The sequence below is a fragment of the Panthera leo genome, chromosome B1 (assembly GCF_018350215.1).
Source record: "Panthera leo isolate Ple1 chromosome B1, P.leo_Ple1_pat1.1, whole genome shotgun sequence".
NCBI lineage: Eukaryota > Metazoa > Chordata > Mammalia > Carnivora > Felidae > Panthera > Panthera leo.
The window spans coordinates 170,148,345-170,169,424 of record NC_056682.1 but is presented as its reverse complement, the minus strand read 5'-3'; the positions used below and the strand labels follow the sequence as shown (position 1 = coordinate 170,169,424).

General features: G+C 41.2%; 1 protein-coding gene across 16 annotated transcripts in view; it reads left to right on the top strand.

The window, feature by feature from the left end:
- The window catches only part of LIMCH1 (LIM and calponin homology domains 1), a 326,428-nt gene that overhangs the window by 145,646 nt on the left and 159,702 nt on the right, over positions 1-21,080 (top strand). For all 16 annotated transcript variants that reach the window (XM_042936513.1, XM_042936500.1, XM_042936499.1 and 13 more), the window contains one exon: positions 3,645-3,714. In XM_042936513.1, coding sequence (XP_042792447.1) covers positions 3,645-3,714 — 70 coding nt within the window. The remainder of the gene's footprint in view (positions 1-3,644; positions 3,715-21,080) is intronic.

Below are 21,080 nucleotides of genomic sequence, written 5' to 3'. Positions count from 1 at the left end.
TTTTCAATAAAATTGCAAGTGAATATCCTTGACTCTTACTCATAGCTTTATTTTGAAACGTGCAAGAAACGTCCTCGGTTTAATGCAAAATACAGGATAAGCAGGTGTTGGGCATTCCTGCAATGTAAATTCAGTGTAATCTTCTTTAATTTTTTTTTTAACGTTTTTATTTATTTTTGAGACCGAGAGAGACAGAGCATGAATGGGGGAGGGGCAGAGAGAGAGGGAGACACAGAATTGGAAGCAGGCTCCAGGCTCTGAGCCATCAGCCCAGAGCCTGACGCAGGGCTCGAACTCACAGACTGTGAGATTGTGACCTGAGCCGAAGTCGGACGCTCAACCGACTGAGCCACCCAGGCGCCCCAAGTGTAATCTTCTATTGTTGTGTACTGTAAACTGTGTACAGAGCAGGTGCAATGTTTATATTAGAAAATATACCTGCCTTGATCTTTTAAGAATACTTTGGCATTTTATTTTTTAATTTATGGTTAAACATTTTGACAGATGTCATAGTTTATTTGCTGCTCTTTTAATTAAGGTCTAGAATCATAGTTGTTTTTTTTGACATCATGTGACAGGAAAGATTTCTGCCTTATAATTCTACAAAGGAAAAATATAATGAAGTACTTAAGACTTTGAAAAATCTAAACCTGGATAAAAGAGGGGTTGGTGAGCATTGTTATTAAAATTATTAATACAAAGGTGCCTCTTTAAAGGAAGAGTTTTAATTTATAAATTCTTTGTTAGGGTGTTTGTTGTTCTTTCTGCTTTGGCTAATCAGCGGCAAAGCTTGGGCATCTTGTAGCAATGGTATTTCTATTTCATTAGAAAAATCTAAAAGCATTAGAGAAGATGCTTGATCTAAAATGCTATGAATTAGTATAAAATAAATGCTTACACACAAATGTAGAGAAACATTTATAGAGAGCTTATTATGCACCAGGCTCTGTGCTAGCTCCTTACATATTTTGTCACATTTATGCCTCAGTGATGCCAATGCAATTGGTATTATTGTGTTTCTGTGTTATAGTCAAGGAAACTGAAGTCATTGGACTTGGCCCTAAGTAATACTCCTAGTGAATGGCCGAGCTGGGCTTTGGATTCGTCAGTTGGACTCTGGAGCCAGTGCTCTCACCCCTGTCAGCTCCATATCTGTCTGCAGTCAACAGCTATTAAAAAAGGACACAGGTCCACGTATATAGATAAGGCATACTCTCAAAGGTACATTGTTCAGCCTCCAAGTAATATTGGTAAGTGGCAAAGCAGGGTGTAGGACAGTGGGTATGATTTGCTACATCCGTCCTTTTAAGATATATATATATATATATGTATATATATACATATATACATATGTACATACATATATATATACATATATACATACATATACATACATATATACATATATATATATATCTTTATACATTTTCTTTGCAAGGTCTTTAAAGTTACCTTCCAGGAATAGTCTGGGGCCCTGTGAGACTGGGGTCACAGTGAGACTTATGTTCTATTGTATATCCTTTTGGATTATCAATAATGTGCACAGAAAACATTTTAAAATCCAGCTTAAAATGGCACTGTTAAGGACTAGTGAGAAAAGTAACACATCTTAAGAGTTTCATATATTTAAAAAGTTTGCTTTGGATACATCATATCTATCTGCTTATTTTAAACCATAAGATATGGGACGTTAACACTGCCCAAGAGAGCATGCTGATCCAGGAAACTTGGGTGCTGGGCCTGATTATACCACTAATCAGCTCCGGAGAAGTTACTCATTCATCATCATCAGGCTTCAGTTTTCTAAGCGGTAAAATGAGGAGAGAACACATTGTCTTCTGACATAAAAAACCAGTAATTCCAAAATAAGTTATAAAGAAGCGCTTTTTAAAAAAGATTAGACTCACGGTTAAAACTAAGTGGGGTCATGAAAAGAGTGCCGTCTTGACTCTCGGCAGGCGAACAGGCATGCGTCTGCTCTGAGTGGTGCCTGTTGGTGGCAGTGCGTTGGAATTGCAGGGAAAGTTACCAAGAACAGGCACCTGATCCTTGGAGCAAACCACTATCCTGTCTGTCATAAGCATGGGGGCAATATTTCTCAGTTCATTAATATGCAGTGTGTCAGAGTCAAACATAGGCTGTGTTTAAGACTAATTCACTATACTGTTTCAATGAATCTTTTGTTACTGATTTGTAGAGATCTATCAAGCATAGGTTCTTCAGAATTTTCTATAATTTCGGATTCCATGAATTGTAACAGAAGTTGGCAGACTTATTCTGTAAAGAGCCAAATAGGAAAAATTGTCTGCTTTGTGGGCCATATGTTCTCTGTCATAGTAACTCGACTGTGCTGTCACAAAAGCAGCAGTAGATAGTACATAAATGAAGGGGTATGGCTGTGCTCCAGTAAAACTTTTTTTTTTATTTAAAAATTTTTAAAATTAAGTTTCTTTATTTATTTTGAGAGAGAGAGAGTGTGAGCAGGGGAGGGGCAGAGAGAGAGGAAGAGAGAGAATTTCAAGCAGGCTCTGCACTGACAGCGCAGAGCCCGACGTGGGACTCGAACTCCTGAACCGTGAGACTATGACCTGAGCCAAAACCAAGAGTCGGATGCTTAACCAACCCAGGCACCCCTACAACTTTGTTTACAAAACAGGCCCTGGGCCATGTTTGGCCCATAGGGTGTAGTATGCGGAACCCGGAGTTGTAATAAACCCCTGGCCTAAGTTTCTCTTTGCACTGCATCCTGAGATAAGTTACCGGATGGCCTCTCCTGTAATTCCTGACTGTGGGAATAAATGCGTGCATTCTACATCTCCTTACCTTCAACTATTCCTTTCTGAATAACCTGGTTTGCAAATGCGACGCTCCACCACATCACCCCGGTGCCAACCCTATTTTCGTTTTACAGGTTGCCTTCCTTGTTTCTTTTCACTCTGAACTATTTCCTGAAGACAAGTAGTTATAGTTGTTTCTTTTGCATTCCTTTGCTTATATTACCATTTTTACGTGATTTCAACCTTTACCCCCCAAAATGTTTTGTTCACATATCTTCTGTACCTAGGGAATTGTGGTGAGCCTTATTTAGAATCTTTAAGACATGATTGGTTAACCTCTGGCTAAACATATTCTTCCCTTTCTTAAGTGAAGATCACCCACATTTAATAAGCCACTCTCAAGGAACAAAAGGGTCTGGAGGTAGAATTAGTTTTGGCAAATTATTGCAAAGACAGATGTTGGTCCCTGAACTTAATGCATTCCTGGAGAGACCCCTGCCTTGGCCAGGAAATTTGGGAACAGGCCTTGCCCTATAGTAACAGTTGGCTTCAGTCCTAGACAGTTCCCTCCCACCCCCATTCCAGTTCGAATCCTTGTCCCTTCCCTTGATACAGCTCCCCGTCTCCATCTCTTCTTCTCTCCCAACATTTCTAAGTTCTAAAACTTCGCCCACTCTGGACAAACTTGACGTAGGCAAAGCTTTTCACTTGTACGCATGAAGGCTCATAGATTACTGAGATTTACTACATGCTTTAAATTCACTACTTTTCCTATTCAGCAATTTGGCTATAGCCCCGGATAAAGGTGATTTGTGTGATCCATCTTGCTTTAATGTCTCACTTGACATTCTGCCTTTTTCGTGACAGGTTGCTGAATGCTATAAAGCCAGGACTTGTTAAAAAGATCAATAGATTGCCTACCCCCATTGCGGGATTGGTGAGTATCCAGAATTGAGATTTATTTTCCAATATTCCTTTGCTCTAACCTAAGGGTCATGACAGTGCCATTTATTACAGTGCTCCCCTGCAATATATATTCCACTTGAATGAGAACGCATTGAATCCATTAAACTGAGAGGTCACTTAAAAATGGAAGATCGCAGTTCCGCTTAAATGGCATCTTAGCCTTTGTTTGTATTTTTCCCATGAGTGATAAGGACCTTCATTCTTAAAGAGGTAAATTTGTTTTGAGGTGAGAGTATGATAATTAGGTTGACCCCAGGGGGAAGAATGTGATCGTAATGATTTCAGTTTTTCATTGCATTCCCCTGGAAGGAAGGGGAGTGGGGGTAAGGAAAGAGAAGTTCATGATTAACAAGCAGCACTTCCATCATAAACTGCTGTTTTCAACCTTAAAATCTACTTGTGTTTAAATACCACATTTGTAGACCAACTCTTCTAAAGACATAATGGACACTAAAGTGATCCTTACGTCATCTGGAGAATTGTTGAAGCAAAGCCCTTGCCCTTCTGAACCTGTCCGTTTAAACAGACAAAATTCACATGTTCACACGTGGCTAGAGGCAGGTTTTTATGCATTGATATGTTTCCTAACTCTTGGCAACTAATCTTAATTCTCTAGTTGATGTTGCCTTTGATGTGAAAGGGGGGGAAAGGTGGATGATCAAGAAGACAAACACACCTTAGTTCTGGAAGGAACATGCACACATACACATGTGCACAAAAAGCTGAGGATATGTGTGGCCTGGTAAGGACTCACTGTGTCCATTGTGACCTCCTTCTCTGCATGTGGTTTTTGCAACAAACAATTAGAAAAAAAATGTCAAGAATTTAGGCAGCCTCCTACATAGACCTTATTGGTTGTTGTTAAAAAATTTCTCAGCCATATCAGGATGATTAATTGAAATTAGATGTATCCATCTTCCCCCAATCACGCTCTCTCTGTGTCTCTCAAAAATGAATAAACATGAGAAAAAAAAAAAAAAGAAATTCGATGTATCCCCTCCCCCCCAAAGAAAACTGTGTTTGAGAACATGTGAGGGTCATGGTAATAAGGTACCTGATTTCAGCAAGTTAACGAAGTTGATTTTTTTTTTTATCATAATAATTGCTATTTCTATGGATGCATTTTATTTCCCATACTGGTTAGTAGTAAGCTGGTGACTAGTCACTAAAAACCCCTTTAATTTTGTTTATCAGAATCATGTAGCCAAGTAAGTTAATAAATAGATAGATAGATTTGGAAGGAATGGATTTGAATAATTTTATAAAATAAGTAATCCATATATCTGTATTATATATTATATATGTAGTAATGTGTACATATATTATTTTAAAACTTTTTATTAAGTCCATTTCTTCCAGATGTTAAGGTCATAGTCTTCATGATGCTGACAAATATCTGTGTGGCCCCAAGCCCGTGGCATCTCCTGACCTTGGAACTCTGGGATTTCATGTTATCGGAACAAAATGTGTAGCCTGAAGTCAAGGGAGGTCCCAGTACAATCCATGTCAACAGAAGCAAGTAGCCCAGAGTCCAGAAAGCTAAGGAGAAGGGGTTTTGAAACCTTAATTCAAATGTGAATCATAAATCATTTTAGTAAAATTAAGGGTTTAGGACATGTGCATTGATCTTTATATCACTTCTTATCATAGATCAAATGTTGTTCTTTACATGATGCCTCTACTTGGAGCAGGCAGGAGTTCGAGTCACGAAAACAAGGGGCTCTGGTTGCTTTGCTTCCATTTATGTCCTTGACTTTTATTTCTCCTCTTTCCTTTTTCATTTGAATGTCCTTTTTACTTTATCCTTGCCATCATTTTTTCTCTCTCTTGCCCTTTTCCAAATAATACTTCCTCACTTACCTTCATTATTCATCCCTTACATCGTCTTTACCATTTTATTATTGTGATACTGTCATTTATAATAAGAAATAAATATTTGGTCTTTGTCTGCTTCGGGCAGAGAACTCCTAAAACCCTTGGAACTTCCAAAGCAACAAGAACAGCAGCGGGGAGGATCTTTGTAGTGATATTTGGTCTTTTGTCATTGGTTCCTGAAATAGCTCCAGTTCCTGAGGTTTGAAGGAGTATCTTGTTATTCATAACAAGCCCTCCCGGCCCCCACTTCAACCACACCTTAATTTATGTAAATAGGTGACTTTTGGAGAGCCCTAAGGGGTGTGGGGGGAGCTAGTTCCCAGGGGAACCAACCAGGTGATTAGAGGGCTGGAACTTTCAGCCCCAACCCCCAAACTTCAGGGAAGGGAGAGGGGCTGGTGATTGAGTTCAATCGCCAATGGCCAATGAAGCCTCCATAAAAACTCAAAAAAGGACAGAGGTTTGGAGAGCTTACAGACTGGTGAGCCCACGGAGATTCGAGGAAAGTGGTGGTCCCAGAAAGCATGGAAGCTTTCTGCCCTTTCCCACATGTCTTGCCCTATGTACTTTTTCATGGGGCTGTTCATTTGTATCATTTATAATATCTTTATGATAAACTGGTAACTGTGTGCACATATTTCTCTGAGTTCTATGAGCCACTCTAGCAAATTAATCAAGCCCAAGAAGGGGGTCATGGGAACCTCAGATTTACAGCCTGTTGGTCAGAAGCACAGGTAACAACCTGGCTTTGGGATTGGCATCTGAAGTGGGAGAGGGGCAAGTCTTATGCGACTGAGCCCTTAACCTGTGGGATCTGACGCTCTCTCCAAGTAAATGTCAGAACTGAGTGAATTGCTTGATGGTATTGAAAAAACACACAACAGAGTTATCCTTAGTTCAAAAAAGTACTTGTATAAGTATAGTTAATTGCTACCCATTCATTAATGATTCCTGAAACTACAAGTCTGGTCAAACCCCTTTTCTCTCCTCCCATTACCTTCAAAACAACATTGCCAAAAACTAGGGCGGTAGTGGGGGTCCTGGCAAGAAACAAAACTGCCACCCTTCTCCCCTCCATCCCCCCATTCTGTTAATGTCCTTCTAGGTTCTCTCTTCAAACCTAAGGTCTGCTGCCTTTCCGTACCCATGTTCTTGTCTGTCTCCCTGACTCCAGCTCTTCATAATAGTGACCCAAATCATCACTGCTCACCACTTTTTTTTCTCCTGAACTCTGAACCTCTTGTTCTGTTTACTGGACGGCTCCATCCCAATGTCCTATCAGCACCACAACTCAACGTATTCAAATTAGACTTAAATGACCACTCCCACTCACCAATTTCCCAATGTCAGTAAAGGCATCATAGACATGCACAGGCCCGGTTCAGCTCTCAAGAGAATTTGGCAACTTTCTCCAATCTGCTTGTCTGAGTCTCCTTGGCCACCAGACAAGGCCTAGAGCAGGCCTCATCTCTTGCCTGGATTATTACAGTCAACCCATAGTTCCTCAAATATTATTCACTCTCATGCACGATGCCTTTGCTCATGATACTTCTTATGAATATAATGCTTTCCCCCTGGATTCTTGACACAATCCCATTTATTTATCAAGACCCACTTCCTTTGTGAAGCCTTTAATGTTTATGGTGCATACAATCTTATTATAGAATACAGTTAGCATTTCTTGGTTTAGGAAAAATGACAATATATTAGAGAGATCAAAGATAGCTCTGTTGAAATACGCTTTGGGGAGTAAGATTTTGAATAACTGTTGTTAACAATTTGAAATAGAAGGTATGTAAATGGTTTAGTATTCATGCTAAGATATTGTAGCTTTAAACAGTTAGTTGGCCATAATCAAACTTACCAATACGTATAATGGGTACAAATGATGTAAGGTGTCCTAGTGATGCACTAAGAAGTCACAGCATCACATCGATAGAGTATCTGCCAAATCCAACTCTGAGGGTACAATCAGACAAATCCAATTTGAGGAGACATACTGTTAAAACACCTCCCAAAGCCTGGAAAAATGGTTACAGATGAAAGGTGACTTCGGAGATATGCCAAAGGACATGTGATCCTTGGTTGAGAAGGAGCAACTACGATAGAGGTTATTGGGACAATTGGGGCAATTTGAGTGTAGATTGAATATTGGATAACAGTATTCTCTCAGTATTGAACTTCCTGCATGTGACAAGTGTATTGTCAAAGATAGTTGTATAATTAGGGGAATGAATTCTCTTGATGGCAGGAGGCGTATCTAGAGATGAAGTGTCACAATGTGTACATTAATCCTCTAAGTGTTCCGCAAAAAGAAGTCAGTGTATGCAGTGTATAATTTTATATATACATACAATGGACAGAGAGAGACAAAAGAAAAGAAGGGAAATGTGGCAAAATGTTGGATCTAGAGAAAGGGTATAGAGTTTTCATGGTACTGTTTGTGCAACTTTTTGGTAGGCTTGAAAATTTGCAATATAGAGTTGGAGATTAAAAAACATTAATTCTCTTATCTTTTCTTGAGGGACTGGGTGGGGTCTTGAATAAGCAGATTTGAAGATGGCAAAGGCCACCTTGGGTTAGCAGAGATGCAGTCCTTTATGTGGGCATATTCTTCACGTGACCTTTTCTTCCTCTTTTATTGGTGACAGGAAAAAGCAGACAGAGCCCCTCAAATGCACCTACAGACTTCTAGGCTGGTTTTGAACTTTGTCAGGGGTTGACAGCTCACTGACCATCTAGTGATCAGGAAGTCCTCAGTAGCGGGGGCTATGGAGATCTAGGAAGCGTGGCAAGAGGGCTTTTCATGCCTGGAACCCATGCCTGTGTGTCTTAATGGCCTGGTGTTGAGAAGAATCCATTAAGATGGCCCAGCTGCTTGACTTGAAGATAAATAGAAAAGTGTGTTTTCACATAGCAATCGCAAATTATAAACACGTGTAGATTTACAAAGCATGAATAGGTGTATTTTAGCCCCTGAGTTGAGCTGTGGTTACAAAGAATTCAGGGGTGAAGGTGTTAAAACAAAGTAGTTGAAAATGATTTCCTGGCAAGAATGCAAAGACCCTGGATCCAGGTCTGGGTTTCTTCTGTAACGATTGCTGACACATGAAGCCGCGTGGTGACTGCCTGCAGATGTGTGCATTCTTTTCTAGGTGTTAGTGATACTGTTAGCTCTTGCCAGAGAGAAAGACCTCAAATTTAGGTCTTGGCATACCAAAGACTTTAAAAAACGCTGCCCTGTAATCTGCCAGTTGGTCAGGATTGCACAATCGAGCCACATCCTGAAACTCAATTTAATGGTCATTAGAGATTGTGCTAAATTGTTTCATCCCAGAAACAGACTTTGTGCAAGAGACACAAATGTACGAAATCCTTGCTAACAATAGGAATTTAGGGATTAAGCTTTTTCTTGCCCAGATTTTAATTGTTACAGCCATTGTGTATGTGGGGGTGTGTGTGTGCACGTGTGAAGTATAATTGGAAAGAGATGATATTTGGGGATTCTGCCCCGGGTGCTGAACCTTTCTAGAGCTGTCATGACATATTTGCTTGATCTTGCATGTGAATCCATGAGGATGAAAGTGATCTGAGAAAAAGAGAATTTTACAGCTGGAAGGACATCTTAGAGATAATTGTTTTACAGATGAAGACATGTGGGTCTATAAAGGGGAGCTATTTGCCCAAGATCACACAGAGTAAACGCTGAGATGGATCCAGAGCCCAGGCCATCCTCCTCCCTGGTTGTGTTACTCATAAATGCTCCCAGAAAGAGGAGAAAGCAGAGACTTGCGTTTTGATAAAGTTCATCTCGCTTTTTTCTTCTTTCCTTTTGGCTGCTACCTTCAAAATATCTTCCCAAGCTCTACAAAAGGCTTTACTTCATGGAACGTCTCTTTGCCTGATGAATGCTGGAAATTCGACTTTAGCTGGAGTTCAGTAGAATATAGCAGAAATGAAACTGGCCGAATTGTCCTACCATTTAGTTACCCTAGCCCACTCAAAAACTTATTCTTTAGAAAGAGGATGTATTTTTCTTTAATCAAAAGATAATATTTCAAATATACTTAGAGCAGAGCTTCCTGAAATGGATACAAATGTAAATTTCCATAAACTTTGTGTACTTTAGGAAGCTTTCCGGGGGTTTCTGCTTTATTTTATGAAACTGATACCAGAACAGTTGATATTTCATTTTTCGAGGGAGGTCAGAGCAGGGGAAAAGATGAAAAGGCAGTCGAGATTTCCACATTATGAGAAGATTAAAAATATTATTCAGGACAAAAGGCAAATGCACGGAGCTGTTGAAAACTGAGTAGCAGTTGTGAAAGCCCTTACACAAACTTAATAATTTTAGGAAGATGACAACACCATAAATTTGAGTCCCAGGTGTTTTGGGTGTCTGTCTGCCAAGGACTGGTTTCCTGCAAATTCTACCTGGAGGTTAGCTCTTGTGTGCCTCAGCTCATCCCCAGCAGTGTCTGATATTTTAGGTTTATATTCCACAACTGCCTTTGGAATTTCTCAAGCATTTCCCTTCTCTTCAGCAATCTGTCTTATAGGTGTCCTCAGGAGAAGCTGGTCCAAGTTGTGTTCTCTGCCTCTGTTTCTCCTCCAGTTAAAGTTAACATTTTAGGCCAGGAGGGAGGCAGAACAGGCACAGAGGGAGGCCAGAGGTGTAAGTGACCAGAATGATCACCGTCATACATTAACTACCTAGCATGTGTCAGGTATGGTGCTAGATCATCCTTAATCTTTACAATTGCCCTGCACTGTAGTTATCACTGTATCTTTATACGTGTCAGGAAACAAAAGTGCAGAGAAGTAAGTTACCAGCTTTCCGAAAAATAAGAGGCAGAATTGAAATTTGGATCCCAGTTTGCCCAACTCCAGAGACCGTGCCCTTTCTACCGTGTTGCACTATCTCCTTTAGGCCTTGCGCTGTGTCATTGAACCTCAGCACCCCCGAGCATCCGCTTTTGGAGGTGACAGTCCCTGAGGAGACAGCATATGTTTTCAGAAGACAACTTCTCATCCCTCTCACTTAAGATTTATTAACTTTACCAAATTGAGACAGTGTCCTGGTTTCAATGTAGTGTTTCTACTCTTCTATGAAATCGCTCTCCATGTGGCCCCACCTCAAGCATCGTAGTCAAAGAAGCACCGGTTCAACAAATGATAAAATAATAGGAGAACATTAGAAATCTTTACTGAATCTTTCAAAAGAATGTCATAGAGTGATTTCATTTATAACATGCAGCAAAACTTTCTAAAACACTCTCTATTTTTCTCTCTTTACACACACACACACACACACACACACACACCCCTCATGCTTGCCAACTCACTTCAAATCTCTCTCCATCTCCAACTACCTAAAATCTTCCAAACTCACACTGTACGAGGTCTTGTCTGTCTTGCTTCTAATCCCTTTCTCTGTCACGAATAACCCTCAGCCTTTTCTAGTGCAAAGCAAGCACTACACCCAGCTCCTTTCAACTCCCCCTTCACACATGGTTCTGATTCTGGGTAACAAAAACTCGGTAAGAAGCAGACAGAGAATTCTCCTTCATGGCCAGGGGAGGAGGAGGGACTTGGAACACTCCCACTCAGGGTATTTTTCCTGCCTCACTCTGCTCTTTGTGGTAGTTGCACGGTATGACGAGGGGTCTCTGGAGGTGGTCTTGCTCTTCTTTAGGGCACAAGTCAAAGCTAGTAAGTGAGTGATGTTCTGTGCGAAGGAGGAATTTTGGTTGAGAAGGAATGAATAGACCATGTGAAGAAGCTCAGCCAAAATTGAGTTTAATGACACTCTTCCCGTTATCCTCATCCTTGGCACGGTGAGAGAAACCTGGGTTGTTCCCATACCACACACAGAAGGAGCGCTCAATTTGCTGCTTTTGAGTTTGGTACCAAAGTAGGGATGGTGGTTAGCATTTTGGTAGGTTTGGACGTAACAGAACACAGACTGTAGGAAAAACAACAACGAAACGCACGAGGTCTTAGGTACTCAATCCTGCATTCAGTTGAATGGTAGAGTATGAACCTAGAGGGTGCTTGGTTTATTTGATGCCCCTCCCCCAAGTCAGTATGGCTCGTGCACTGCTAGTTGTAACAGCATCCACAGGTAGCTTCTAAAAATACAGATTGTCTCATGTCTCTTATCCTCTCAAATAACTTTGTATGGCTGCCCACTGCATTCGGAATATAATCCAAATACCTCAGAAAGACATTTTGGCTTTCTCTGAGCTAAGGTAACATTCGAGGTTTATTCTAGGTTTATTTCCCACTGAATATATGACTCTTACGAACCAGAACTACAGTTCATTGGTGACCTAAATCAAAAGTCTTGGCCACATAGTGAATACAACATGAAAATGTGACCATTGATGAAAACCATTCTCCAGTGAGTTGGACAGAGTGAAAGGTAACTTTGATTACTACTAATGTGATTGGATCCAACCAATAAGTTAGTCTCCTTACACATCTTTTTTGAGTACTTGGGAAGATTCAATAGAGTTTTTTTGTCCTTCCCGTTCATCCTGTGTTTATTGTCTACCTTCTGATTTTCTTATTTGGTGAGTGTATTAGTTATCCATTACTGTGTAACAAATGACCCCAAGACTTAGAGGCTTAAAGCAACTTTTATTACCTCATACTTCCTGTGGTCAAGACTCTGGGCATGGCTTAGCTGGGGCCCTGGTTCAGGGTCTCTCAGGAGGCTACAATCAAGGAGTTGGCCGATGTCATGTCAAGACTTGATTAGGGAAGGATCTACTTCTAAGCTCATTCATGTGGATACTGGCAGGATTCAGTTCCTTGCAGGATGTTGGCCAAAGCCATCCTCAGTTCCTTGCCATGTAGGCCTGTTCACATAAAATAGCTCACAATGTGGCAGCTTGCTTCCTTAGAGTAATCAAGCAAGAAGAACCAGAGAGAGAGAGAGACCAAACAAGATGGAAGTCACAGTCCTTTATAACATAATCTCAGAAGTGACATTTTATCACTTCTGCCATATTCTATTAATTAAGAAGTCACTAATCCAAGTCACTAATCCAGCCCACACTCAAGAGGAGATTACATAGGACCTGTATACAGGAGGAAGGGTCACTGGGAACTATTCAGAAGCTGCCTGCCACATTGAATGAAATAGTATGTTTATTGAGAAATCAGGGCATAGATTTCTTATTTTCCTGAAAATGCATCTCTTATAGTTACAGGACTTTAAAGATAGCACAGTTTTCTTTGGCCCACCTCTCTTGCATGGCATCTAAGATCTGTCTTCCAGTTTTCTTCTGCACAGATACACCAAAGAGAGATGGTGTGTTCTCTTTTGCTTTCCAAGTAAAAATCTACTGTGACTCAAGACATAATTCCTGCCTCTCAGGAGATCACCTTCTGGGAGACAAATACACAAATAAGGTCTAATAAAGGTAGGCTGTGAAATGTTAATGAAATAGAATATTCAAGGAAGAACAAGGAAGAACATTCTATTTGAGATTAAGAACTTAGGAAGTTGTGGGATCTGAACTGGGCTTCCACAAATAGTGAGGAGCACTGGAGTTGGGGGAAGCACATTCTAGCCTCTGAGGACAGAATGAGAAAGGTTCTGAGCCACAAGAGCCTGGGTCTTGTCTGAGAGGAACTAGTATTTTTGCCTATGGCTGCAGCTGGAGCCTCAGGATCCCTGAGAGAAATCAATGCTGTGGAAAATGGACAAGGAATTGCAAGCTGAGACCAAAAATGCCACCTGGAGGTGTTTGGACAAGTTTTGTATGCGGTAAGAGCCACTGGTAACAAAGGAATCTTGTGTTCCAGACAACTCTGGTGGCTATGTGGAAAGCAGATTGTGTAAAGAGACCAGCAGCAAAAATCAATCAGGAGACAAGTAGTCCAAATAAGAGATGATGAGGACCTAAATCTTGGTAGAAACGGTGGGAGTGGAGGTGAGGGGACAGGACTTATGTTTCTGTGTTTTTCCTTGAATAGAATATGCCATCAATTATAAGACATACGATTTTTTAAAGTATGACTAATTGAAAAAACTGCCAATTAAATTATGGCACAGCACTTAGACACCAGCAATGGAAAGATGTGTCTTTATTTCAGAGGTTAAAAAAATTTACTTTGTAGAATTGATGAAATATGATAAATAATCTTAGGAAGATGACATCTACATTTTGGACTTGAACAACTTGGAGGAGAATGATGCCATTAACAGGAATCGTGGGAGCAAGGGATGAGAGGTGGGTTCCAAGAGAAAAGATGAATTCTCTTTTGGACATATTGAGTTGGCTATATCTAAGAGGTATTCATTCATGTGCAGATGTCTGGCAGATAACCAGAAATGTTGGTTTGGAACTCAAGGAAAAAGTTATAAAAAATTGGATGAGGTTAATGAATGGATTATTTTGAAGTTAAATCCTTATGCTTACATATGTATGAAGACAAATTATTTCTTTTTCGGAAGCCACAAGCTTTGAAGCTTTTCCATCCCAAATTATAGTCTTATCTTTGGAGTGTGTGAGCTACATTGGCAGAGAGAGTGGGGAGGAAGGAGAGGTGTTGAAATTAGTTTGAGACCACAGGAGGAGCCCTTAATAATCGTACTTAGATACGAAAATTATGACAGATTGTGACTTAGAAAGATCTTCGTATAGTTGACTGTTCATTGAAGTATAATATCCCACCAATCCCATACCCTCTAGCCTCTTTTATATTCTGTGATCCTTCCCTCTTAATACTAGGTAGGCAGGTTGGTTTGCTAGGGCTCCTGTGAAAAAGTACCACCGCCCGGGGGACTCAAATAACAGAAATTAACTTTCTCACAGTTCTGGAGGCTGGAAATCTAAGATGTAAGGGTTGGTTCCTTCTGAGGCCTCTCCCCTCAGCTTGCAGACAGCCATCTTCATATGGTCTCCTTTGTGTGTGTGTGTGTGTGTGTGTGTGTGTGTGTCGGTGCCCTAATCTCTTCTCATAAGGACACCAATTATATTGGATTAGGGCCCACTCTAATGACTGAATTTAGTTCAATTACCTCTTTAAATACCCTTTCTCCAAAAACAGTCACATTTCGGAGTTACTGGGGCTTCTGACTTCAACATATAAATGGGGAACGGGAGTACACAGTCTAGCCCCTAACAGTGAGTAAGCCAGCTGAGCACTTAAATTCTTATTTGCATATGTTATGAATGCCTAGACTTGCTGGCTAAAATCCTCTTTACACACCACAAATTATTTTTCCAAGCTTGTTTCCATAATTATTTTGTGTCTCTGCCGAGGTGGAAGGTTATATATAGCAGTGCTATGAAACTTTTTTTTTTTCTAGTCCCCCCCCCCCCCCCCGCCCCCTTCCTGTCCCTGGGGAAAAAAAAAAATCCAAAACAAAAAAACCCATTCTTTGAAGAAAGAAACCACTTGTTCTCCCTTATCTTTCATTGGACAGCATTTAGTAGTTTGTGACATTACATCAGTTCCTTACTTTTATCCCCCTCAGGAACAGACCTTCAGTTAGGAACTGTGAGGAAAAAATATGTAATAGCAGGAAATACATATTTCAGTCTAAGTTTTACTTCTTTTTTATATATATATAGTCATAGTTTACCTCAAGAAGAAATTACTGTAAAGTTTTAGCTTACGCTCCAAACCTGGAGTTGTAGGGATTCTGCTGTTTGACGACAGGAAGAAATTTCACCTAATATCTGCAAGCATTGTATGAAAGGCTGAGACCACGCTAGGTTGAACCAGGACTTCTCTTAAAATATGCCATAATCTGAGATTGTTTTTGTAGGAAGTTTGTCTTGGCAAGAGTTTCTTTTTTTTTTTTTTTTTTTTTTTTTTTTTTTTTCAACGTTTTTAATTTATTTTTGGGACAGAGAGAGACAGAGCATGAACGGGGGAGGGGCAGAGAGAGAGGGAGACACAGAATTGGAAACAGGCTCCAGGCTCCGAGCCGTCAGCCCAGAGCCTGACGCGGGGCTCGAACTCACGGACCGCGAGATCGTGACCTAGCTGAAGTCGGACGCTCAACCGACTGCGCCACCCAGGCGCCCCTTGGCAAGAGTTTCAAAAGAACTTGCTAGACACCTCTCTTGTAATTAGCTGGCTTCCTGCTGGAATCTTAAGCCTCCCATCACCTCAGTGGGTGCAAAAATTAGCCTCCTTCTCTGTCATTCTCTTGCCAATATAAAATGTTATATTTCTGAGTCAATTAGTTGGTATTTAATTTATCATTTGTTAGGAATTGTTGATATTTAATCTTATTCAGTTTAAAGTTTTGATTTGATTAAATAATTTTCCCCGTTTATTAAAAAAACAAGATGACTGGGGTGCCTCTGTGGCTCAGTCGGCTTAGCATCTCACTTTGGCTCAGGTCATGATCTCGGGGTTCAGGAGTTCAAGCCCCGCATCGGGCTCTGTGCTGACAGCTCAGGGCCTGGAGCCTGCTTCGGATTCTGTGCCTCTCTCTTTGCCCCTCCCCACTCACGCTTGTGTGCTCTCTCTCTTAAAAATAAGTAAAAATGTTAAAAAACAAAAAAACAAAAACAACCAAGATGCCTGACATGATGTTATGACAATGGCACTTCACCCCGGCCATCTTCCTCCCTAAACCCATTACCCTAGTCTAGCCATGAGAGAAATATAAGACAAACCCAAAATGAAGTACAAAATACCTGACCAGTGCTCCTCTTAACTGTCAAGGCCCTCAAAAACTAGGAAAGTCTGAGAAACAAGAAAGTCCAGAGGAAGTGAAGGAGATAGGATAACTAAAAATAATGTGGTGTCCTGGATGGGATCTCGGAAAAGAAAAAGCGCATTAGGGGAAAAGCTAATGAAATCCAAACAAAACATAGAGCCTAGTTAAGAGTAGTATTGGGTTATGCTGGAACTCTCTGTACTGTCTCTGCAGTTTTCTGTGAATCTGAAAACTGTACCGAAATAAAAAGTTTGCTTAAAAAATAGAAGGAAGATAAAAATAGAATAGAGCATAATGCTCTATAAAATAGACAAAGAAACACGGAAGTTATTAATAAATATTGACTGTCAGTCTGCCATGTGATGTATCAATAAATGGCAGGAGGATACCAGTGAGTCTGTTGGCATAGCAATCGGGTGAACTTTTACAAATGATGAATTAGTTGTAAACACTGCGTGTTATGGCATTCGAAGATTCCAAACAGTCAATCCACACACGAGCTTTCTGTTCACATATTTCAGGATCCCCGTTTTTAGAATCTGCACAAAGAAATATTTCATGTCCTTTAGGGAGGTTTAATAAAAAAACAACAGGTGGGAAATGGGTTTTGCAGTAGCACGAACAGTCATAACCGTAAATACTACTACCTCAGAATTATACCAGCAGCGGGTCGTAAACACATTAATCACGCAACAGTGCAGAAATTCCATTCTCAGATGTCATCTCAATTTCAGGCACAAAGATTAAATGCCTACATTTAAATTCAAACCACTGAGTAGATACGAGGATTCTTTATTTTCGTGGGGATTCATGGAGTGACTTCACCAGTTTCCTCATCTATAAAATGGGGTTGATAAATCTCATCTCACTGTTGTGGGATTAAATGAGATGATATATGTAAAATGCCTACTGTGGTGGACGGCACAGAGTAGGTTTTCAACAAATGGTATCTGCGCTTATTACTTACTATGTTCATGATTGTGATGATGGCTTTAGCATTTCAGAACCAGAAGCTGTTGAGAGAGATATTTTTGAAACCCCGTTGTTTTACAAATGAAGAAACAGACTCAGAAGTGACTTGCCTGGGGTCATGCAGCTTCTTTGTTCCCGCGTCAGGACTTGAACTCTTGTCCCTCAGGTCCTGTTGGGTGCCTGTTCCAGATCCACATCGACTGATAGTATCTGGTGCCTACTGTGCACCAGCAGCAACAGTCGCAGAGTTGTCCTGCAGAATTGCATGTGGGCATCTCTACCTCTTGGGGATTCCGTACCCCTTCCTCAGAGAGAGCAGAATTCTCCGCCTCCCTCCCCAATAGGTGTGGCAATCACGCTCCCTTCCAGTAAGTTCCCCGTTCCCTGCATCAGCACTTTAGGCTGCTGCAGCCTGCTCCTGGGCAGAGCTGGGTTTGCTGTGTTGAGGACAGTTTGGGGAAAGGGAGTGTAAAGGAATGTAGCAGCTGCTGTGTGGGGACTGACTGTTGGAGCACCAAGGAGGGATGCCCGCCCGTCTCCCCGGGTGGGCACGCTGGAGTTTAATGCAGAATATGAGGACTTGGGGGGGTAAGTAAAAGCCACCAAGTGTACATGTTTATGGGTGTCCATGAGAGAAGGAAGGAAGCTATTTCAATTTTAACACTTGTTTAGAAAAAAGTTCCTTTTTATGCCCTTTTTATGTGGCGAAAATACTGCCACAATTACTTTCCTAGAGAGTTCACCTTGTCCCCTGATATTTCTACTACCTGTTGCTTTTAATTCTTCTTTATTCTCTAAGGAAAGCTCTGTTGGTTGGTTTGTTTTTCTCTTGGGGTATGCCGTGGCACTTAGTTTCATCAAAAGAAAGAAGAGTTTCAAGGATTTGGTGAATTAAAAGCAATTCTGTTGCATCTGAAAGCTTTATTCCGGCAGCCTCATGGCTGTGTGTGGCGTCATGGGGAAAACATGGCTGCATACGTCTGAGGTGCGCTTTCACCTGAGCCCCCGCTCACGTTCTGTTCCTGTCTCCACTGACCCCTTGCTTTCTAAAAATTTCCATTTCTGAAGAGGAGGAGGGAAAGAATGGAGAAAATCGGGGAGAGAGTCTGAAGGGACACCGAGTCTGGGTTCAAGGGCTGCTTCTCCCAACCTAGCCCTCTTAGAACCTTGTCCTTCAAAGTCAGTATTTATCGCAGGCTGGGGAAGGCACGGAGGTTATTTCTGGGCAATTCTCTAATAAAATCCTGTCAGACCTGTCTGAATGCTAACGGCTTCATGGCACTGGTTATCTAGAGGAAGGAAATTTTCCTTAGTCAAATTTATGAGGCCGGGTTGAAAACCAAGCTGAAACAGAGCCTAGCGAATCCCCATGGCAAAATGATTCATCTTCGTAGAGTCGGAAAATCTATTTTTATCACCTTTATTCAGCCAGCTCCTCATTTTTATTCCCTCACTGAACGGCTGCTATTTCCTTCATGGTGCTGAATAAACCAAACGTCTCGGGAGTCTGAAATTTCCCTTCGGGTTGTTCCCAGCCTGGCTGATTCAGCAGCCCCCGGGAGAAGGGGACTGTTCTGCACCGCATGGGTGGGTCCTGCGCAATGTGAAGGTCAGACAGAACAGAGGCTGCACGCGTCAGCAGCCAGCCTTTTATTCAGAGATTCTGCCTGGGGTACCTGCCACTCTGCCTCCTGCCTTTTGTGTTAGGTGTGTACGGGGTCCCCCTTCTAGCCTAGAAGACCTTTCCAAGGGTGGGAAGAAGGTGCAAGAATACGCGGCTGTCTGGCTTGCCTTTTTGGCTATTAAGCAGAGCACGGAGAGGTTGCCAACACACCTCTTCAATCAGTAGAGCAGAAAGGGACTTCCAGACACCATTTTATTCATTTCTTTATTTCCCTTCAATGTCTGTGCCATTCCAGGCTGCTGCAGATTGCCAATGGCTCTTGCTAGAATTCCATATAATGCTGACAGGAGTCATGACTTTTCTATAAGGAATTTTAGAAGATTAAGACAAGGAAAAAGAATGGCTCTTACTGAATTTCCTACTCTAACAGATTCTGCATGCTTACTGTTTGAGAGATATGGTAAATGGCAATGAGGCTAGCAACGAGAATGTTGACTCTGACATAGAAACAGCGTTCATGGCTGTTGGGGGTATTTTCAGCATCCGGTATATAGTAGGCACTCAATAAATGTTTTATTGAACGGATGGCCAGGATATAATTCCTCATAGCCCTCGGCTAGTTTTCTTAACAGCTGTATTTCAGGAGGCATTGTAGTGTGGTGATGAAGAGCTGGTGGTGATTCTGGAATCAGATGGCCTAAATTCAAATCCTGGATTTGTAATTTAGCTGTGTGCTCATTGGCAGGTTACTGAATCATTTGAGGCCTCTGTTTCCTTGTCTGTAAAATGGGAATAATATAGTAACTGCCTTATATGGTTTTCATGAAGATTAAATAAGTTAATACAGGTAAAGAGCCTAGATTTTTTTTCCCCCTGTGTTGTGGTTCCAGATATGAAGAAGAAGAAAAGTAGGAGGAAAAGGGGGAGGGCGGGGGGAGGAAGAGGATTGGTTATTGAGATGAATTTGGGGACTTTTGAGATTTTGACCCTGTCTTTTGAGTTTAGTAATTCCCTTAAACCATGATTTCAGTGATTTATAAACCCGCCTTTGTTTAGTACAGAGAATAACTTGAGAATAGAAGAATAAAGTAGAATTTAAGGGAAAAAAAAAGATTACTTGTAATCTCTCAACAAATAGTTATTGAGCTCCTACTCGATGCCAGGTACTAAACTAAACATTGGCTATTCAGTGTTGAAACAAACACAGTCACAGATGCTGTGGTCTAGACTCTATTGGGCACTAAGGATTCATTGGCTCAGTGCATACAGCGGCAATATTCCTTTTTCTCTATTAAAAAGGTATGTTGACCTAAAAGAATGATGCTTTCAAGCTTAGCTCCCAACAACGAGTGAGGGGTAAGGAAGTGGGGAGACGTGTATGTGTGTGGAGTGGTGTACAAAGCCCGATTCTCCAGTGAATGGTAGGTAGGCATGAGTGCTGGACTGACCTATGAAACTGGTGGGAAATCCAAAGCAATGGTATGGATAATCAAGCCGTGGAACATAAAGGAACACAGGTTAGTAGCGAAAGAATGAGAGAAATAAAGCGGTTGTTATAATGATAGGAGGTAAGAGCCATTAGGGCCTCAGAGTCTCCAAGCTGAATTTTGAGAGTATAGATTGGAGAAGGCTGGATTTCTTCAAGGTCCTCCTCCCTGTTCAGCTCCTGGCTACTGCCATGGCAGGTGGGCTTCTGTTTCGTCCTTTTCAGAGCCTGGAGCTTCCCATCTCTTGGAAATTCAAGGATACATGTGAGCTACTTATCTCCATCTGGTTTTGGCAGTCTGCAGAACATTATGATCTTTTAATCTGGAGAATCTTTTTTTTTTTTTCTTACTTTGGAGAACTTCAATAGTGATCCATACCAGCCCTTTGAAACCATCCCCACAACTTTGCCAGGTCTGTGTTCGAATGACAGTTGTATCCTTAGATGTCTTACAGCCCAGAACTGGTAGGTCACTGGTGCGATTTGTGGAATGGAATAATTAACAATTTCTCATTCTACTTTCATCCTGGCAGCTGGATCAATTCCTGGGGTCTCTGTTTTCCGTAAACAGTCATTTCTTCCACAGCAGCTGTCTGTGGAGCTTATGAAATGACTGAGACATGTTTTGCATGGCTGTATTCAGTTCGTTCTGTTTGATTCCCTTGTAAGCTTTGGCAGTGATTTCCA